At 45.6% G+C, this 6,349-nt stretch overlaps 1 protein-coding gene across 1 annotated transcript; it reads right to left on the bottom strand.

The window, feature by feature from the left end:
- Window positions 1-687: 687 nt before the first annotated feature.
- LOC136677008 (teashirt homolog 3-like) lies at window positions 688-4,338 on the bottom strand. Its single transcript, XM_066654350.1, has one exon. The coding sequence runs from the start codon at window positions 4,309-4,311 to the stop codon at window positions 913-915; it is 3,399 nt and encodes a 1,132-aa protein (XP_066510447.1). The 5' UTR covers window positions 4,312-4,338; the 3' UTR covers window positions 688-912.
- Window positions 4,339-6,349: the final 2,011 nt, after the last annotated feature.

Consider the following 6,349-nt stretch of genomic DNA (forward strand, 5'->3'; position numbering starts at 1 on the left):
CATACTCCTCTTAAATTAAAAATATAAAATGATGCATAATTTAGACAGAAATTAGTTTATATGTTTTTTTTATGTACAGATTTTTACACCGACCTGAATTCATAAAGGCCCCTGATTTCAGAAAACAAAAAGACTGCCGTTTGGATTCACACACGTTTTGCATCGGAAGCCACTCAGTTTAAAAGCTTGAACATCAGGTATGGCAATCTATCCTTTTTGTTTGTTGTTTATGTGAATTATCAAAATACATAAGAATGTGGCCTCACAAATATGGTTAAACTTGTGTATTCCCAATCGCCTTCTCACTGTTTGCTTAATTCTGGATAATTAATGTACAAGTGCTTGGGCGTACTCAGAGGGTTAAATTTTGTCTGCTGACACCAGCACACGTAGGTCACGTTGACGAAAAGAAATAAGGAAAGAGAGCTTCAGTTATCAAAAGTTTGAACTAAACCGTTTCATCAATGCATGCAGCTTCCTGCATCTCAGGGATGCCAAGAAATGAAAAGAAATAAAAGTGAATCCAATTTACACAACTTTCAAATACATACAACTTCATTTTAAGATTTTCTTATATACCTTCATATTTTACCAGTGACAACAGCACCTCTTCACTCGACACTGCACAGTTAGAAAATTATCTTTTTTTTTTCCTTTTTTTGTTTTTAATATTTTCAGTTTTTGCTTTTACCTAAAATGAGGAAAGAGAAAGTCTCTGGACCAGAATGAGTTTTTCCAGGAGGAAAACCCACACACCATGTGCCGAAACTAAACAGTAGTTTTGTGGCATCTATGTGCAGTTAGTTCTTTGTAAGTCATTGTCAGTCTCTTGCTTTTATGAAACGTTAGTCCAAAGGCAAGAAAGCAAGATAAACAGAGTAGTGGGAAACAGCAGTGTGTCCTTGACCAGCGCTAAGGTTTCTCCAGTTCACAGACATACATAAGGTGGTCCTCAGGGGATTTGCCATGAGTCTTGCTCAGATGGAGTTTGACAGCATGCTTGCTAGCAAAAGTCCGGTTGCACAGTTTACACTGATATGTGGTGCCGTTGCCCTCTTCGTCTGGCGAAGGTGAGGGGGAGTGGGAGTGGGAGTGGGAGTGGGAAAGGGGGCTAGGGATGGGATTGGCGTTAGGGAGCGAGTGGGCCATGGCGTGTGCTTGGCCAGAAAGCAGTTTCTCAGAAAGTCTCTTAGTGTGTTGTGAGATTTGGCTGGCCAGTTGCTCCCCAGACAACTTGGCTAAGTCCCTAATCCGGAAGCCCAGGTGGGATTCGAGATGGCTGACGTAGGTGGAGGGAGAACGTATCTGTGAAGCACAGTCACTGCAGAAGAAGACGGGATGGCCTGAATCAAGATTCTTCAGGAACTTGGTGCCACCCGTCCGCCTCAGCTGGTACTTGACGTTAGCCAACCAGTGGCTGATGGTGGTCATCGAGAGGCCGGTGAAGCGAGAGATGTGCATGCGTTCCTGTGGGCTGAGATCAGACATGATGTACTTGCCGTCACCTGTTTGCCGCAAGCTTGAAGCAAACTGGGCTTGCAGGATAAGCAGATGCTGAGGGTTCCAGTTGGACTGCCGGCCTTTGCGCTTCTGTGCCGGCGACATGTCTTCGGACTCCTCATGAGTAGCACCGTCTATATCTGACCGCTCTGACAGACTTGTCGGTGTGGAAGATTTGGAGGCATGGCTTTCGGTCAAGTTGCGAAGCATATCAGAAATGTCAGACAGGGCATTTTCTCGCAGGGGTGAGTTAGACATGAATGAAGCTACAGCTGAGGTTGCCTTAGCCATGGTGATGGTGGAAGAGGGTGACACTGATGAAGGAGTTGAGGTGGAGGAGGACAATATAGAAGATCCCATGGAGCTGCTCTTTTCACTTTTTCCTTTGGTCAGGTCAATGGGCTGGTCATTGTTGATATGATAGAAATAACGGTCGAGATGCTCATTTGTCTTTTTGGTCTGAGCCGGAGTGGAGGCGGCCACGGCGGCCTTTTCTCCTAAACTGTTGCTCATCTTGAAGAGCATGCTCATGGGGTCCAGAGATGGGAGGGCAGGTTTAGCAGCTTTACCAAGGTGAACATTCATGACAGACTGAAGTGCACTTAAGGGATTGACAAATGGCTGTTCTGGGGGATGGTCAGTTATAATTGCGGTGCTGCTGCACAGCGAGGTGACAGGAGGTTTCACAGCATGGTCAGTCCCATTCTCTAAAGACTCTTTTGTGAGGGCATCACCATTGGAATCCTTGTGAGCGTTTGCTGACCCATTGCTCTCTGGCGTTTTGGCTCCTCTCCTGTCTTTGGGTGACTCCCCTTTGGCAGAGTCACCAGCTTCACTACTACATGGAGAAGGGGTGGTTCTTCTCAGAGGAGATGCCCTCGCTCCAGGTTCCCTCATCTTCTCCTCAACTTTGGCCACCTTTTCTGTCACTTTCTTGACAAGTTCCTCCATAGCATGGAAGTTGTTTTTGGGCAGGGGTGACGTCTGGCAGCTTGGAGGGGAGATGAGTGGTTGGCTTTTGGTGGGGGACAGAATCTCTTCTCCAGAAAACATGTACTTTAGAGGGGAGCTCTTTCCTGAGTTCCGCAAGGAAAGTTTCATGATGTTTGGGAGCTGATAGGCAGCATGGATGCTGGGGTAGCCTCCCCAGCTAGGTGTGCCATTCTGTGCTTTGTTGATGGCAGAAGTGACAGTGTTTTCCAGTGACTTCAGGATGTCAAACCCACCTTTAGGACTTTCTTCCAGATCTTCTTCTGTCAAATATGGATACTTGGAGGAAATGTCAAATTTCTCCTCCTGCTCATCATCTGTTAATTTTCGGTCTTTGCCGCTAGTAGGAATTTCCATGGTGCACTCCTCTTCTTTCTCCTCTTTCTTAATTTCCACAGCACTAATGGCAGGGGATATGCTTGGTGGAGGAGGTGCAGGTGGAGGTGGGGAAAAGGCTGTGGCGGCTAGTGGCACTGACTGTACCTTATCCTCAGTGGAGGGCACAGTGTTAGGGACTTGGGTAGTAGGTGATTCCATGATGGGTTTGCCTTTCTTGATGGCAGAGTTGGTGACCTTGATGAAGTGGCCTGTCACCATCATGTGAGCTGTCAGCTCTTGTAGGGTGTCATGGGAACTCCCACATTCCATGCACTTCAGGATCTGGGATTTCCGGGATTCAAACTGCCATGCGTAGCTAGCACCGTTCTGATGCCCGTAGCGGTTATTGGGAGTAATGTAGGGATTTGCAGTCTTCTGCAACAAGTCACTGGTGTCAGAAAGAGAGGGTTTGGGGGTGCCACCATTTGAGTCTGGTGAGCTGGGCAGGTCTAGTTCAATTGGGGCTCTTTTGCGTGCTGACGAAATGATCTTGGCTGCCACAGGGGTCACAGGCTCCTTGAGAGGCACTTTCTGGTAGTGTTTTGTCTTGATCATGTGGACGCTGAGATCTTGGAGTGACTCGAAGGAATGTCCACAGTACATGCACTTGAGGACTTTCTGGGCATCTTCCTTGCCTTCCATCTCCAGTAGGGAACGCTTGCGAGGCTTGGACCAACGTTTAGTGCCCTCACCGTCTGGCTCATGGTTATCGTCTCTGTAGTGTCCCGTTTCGTTCATGTGCACTGTGAGCTCAACCAGTGTGTCGTAGGCAGCACTGCAGTCCTTGCAGCGAAACTTGCTAGCACCAGTGAAGATGGATCCGTAGAGCTTGGTGCTTTGCCGGTACAGCTGCACAGTGCTGAAGAGGTTTGGCTCAGATGCTGGATGCAGTATTCTGTTCTGGTTCTGTGACACTTGTTGCAAGGTTTTGGCCACAGCTGACTGGTGCCAGTCGTAGCCTCCACTACCGCAACTACTGCTGCTACTACTGCTGCTGCTACTGCTGTGGCTGCGAGGGGGTTTCTCAGCTGGAGGCTGTGTCATATTCAAGTTCAGGGACGACCAGTACGAATTGGTCAGGAAGCTGGTGTAAATGGCCTTCATCTGCTCTAGACTGTCTGGGCCTGCAGCCGTGGCTTCCTCACTGCTGGGCGGGGCCGAAGTCGTCATCCTCATGGACGCAGTCGAAGAGAGTGACGTAAGTGGCTCCTTGGCAGTGCCATCCTCCTCGTTCTTCACCGAGGCACTCTCAAAATCGGACATGCGGTCACTAGACTCGCTGAGGTGTGACTCACTGTCCATCTCATGGCTGGAGAGGTCTGCAACTGGAGAGTCGTGGAAGCCTGAGCGTTCTTTGAGAAGGAAATCTTTATCCTGACACATGTATTTAATGGCAGGCTCCTCCTCAACAGCTGAATCATCTCCCTCCACGTCCTCATCCATTAAGGCAGCCTCTTTCAGCTCCTCAGGAACATATGCTGCAGACAAAACAAAGAAGAGACAGAAACAAAGAACCTTGTTATTTCTACGTCCAATTATAAAGATTTCACAAACTGCTTCCCGCAATGTCTTGAAAAGCATACAGACGGCTGATAGAAACGTCAGGCATCAGTGTGTTTTCCAATAGTGACAAAAAAAAGACAGTCAGGCCATTTCATATCATAAACTCTCGCCGTAATTCCTTCGCAACTTCACTGCTAAGTTATTTTGCCAAATGAAATGAAGTTACATTTCTCCTTTCTCCTTTGTTCAGAGAAGAGAGAAAGCTAGCGAGACGAAAAAGACAGCGGAAGAGGGAAGGGGTTGAGGGGGGAGGGAAGAAAAAAAATGTCTCTTCAAACCCAAGTTGCCACCTTATTCTTCTCAAGGGGCAACAGCTTGAAATTAAAACTAAATTTGAAATTAATGAAGCACATTCTGGAGGTGGCATTCGTTTCTGAAGTAATAAATTACTTGTATCAACCTCAGAGACAGCAGTTCCTGTCTGTCAATTAATATGTCTTACGCTTCTTCTGCAGCCTCTAATGCATTCCCTAACAGACACTCTCGCCATTTAAATTAAGAAAGCATTTTCGCTCATTACTCGGCAAAGGCTTGCCAGCTCGTAAATAAAAATGAATGTATGTATGTTTCCGATGTAAAATCTCCTCGCACAAAACACATTTGCGTCAATTATGAAAGATTAGAAAGTTGAAAGTTATTATTTACTGTTTAGCCTGGAGTGTATGCACTCGGTTCATATTTGAATACAATAGCTTTTGAAGGAAGATAAAGAAAAAAAACAATACACAGCAATATGTGGAAGGCATTAGGATGAAACTAAAGCAGAAAACATCTAATTGTTTTTACTTATTGCCATTTTTTGCAAGGACAGGAAAAATGCTGGTGAACAAAGGGAAAGAGGGGGAAAGAGAGACAGAAAGAGGAAGAGAGAAGGAAGGAGGGAGGGAGTATAATACATTGTGGTAATTCCACACATTCCAGAGTGTAACTGTTGATCACGCATGGAGCAGGTATGTAAACAGCGCTGAGTGAGGACAGAGAGCAGGGCTTTTCTGTGAACATCTTCAATCAGTTTAAACGACTGCAAGAGTCAAACTAATCATGCTGCAGTTTCAACACACAGCATATAGATTCTAATCTAAATATAATATCTGTCAACAGGCGTGCACAACACGAACCTTTGGAAATCACTTCGTACAACAAAGATAGGAATTTTCATCTGAGCTCGCCGCACTTGTGTTTACCTCAACCGTTTTAAACATGCCGAGTTGCATATCTTTTGGTCTGATACAGAATATCCTTCAGCTTCTTCAGTTCCTGGAGTGAAACAAGTACGACATATTGGTTTTGGGAAGACTAGTATTCCCCCAAATGCTAATAATGCAGTCAGCACCCTGATAGAGCATTTGCTAGACCTAGTATTTAACCATGCTGGCCTTGGTGACATAGAAAATCACACAGAAAAAGAAAAGAACAGTCATCATGAGGACAGTCGTTTCGTAGCCCTCGGCAGTGTCATGCCATGGGATCGCAGAGGCCCAGACACCTCTTAGCTTTCAGCTGTAGCTGAACAACACGCACCTCATGCCTTTAGGCAGTCAGTGTGGTTTACAATAGTGAACACAGGCTTTTAATGGTCTCGACTCTCCAAGGGGAAATGCCCGATTCGGTCTAATTTACAAATTCCCCCTATGAATATTTAGATTTATGATAATGCCTAATGTCTGATATAGCCACTGCATGGATGAAATTGATTAGAACAGGTCGCTACAGTCTTTATGTTGTGAGATATTTGAACACTGTCCGAAAGGAAACGGTACTGAACAGGTCCATTTTTTTTGGTTGTTTGTTTCTGAATATAGAACAAGGTTTACCTCTACACTCAAGCGATACTCTTAAGGTCTATAGTGCAAGTTAAACATGTTTTACTGGGACAAGACATGCAAAAAAAATGGTGGAGTAATTTTAATTGTCTACA

The sequence above is a fragment of the Hoplias malabaricus genome, chromosome X2 (genome assembly GCF_029633855.1).
Source record: "Hoplias malabaricus isolate fHopMal1 chromosome X2, fHopMal1.hap1, whole genome shotgun sequence".
NCBI classification, from domain to species: Eukaryota; Metazoa; Chordata; class Actinopteri; order Characiformes; family Erythrinidae; genus Hoplias; species Hoplias malabaricus.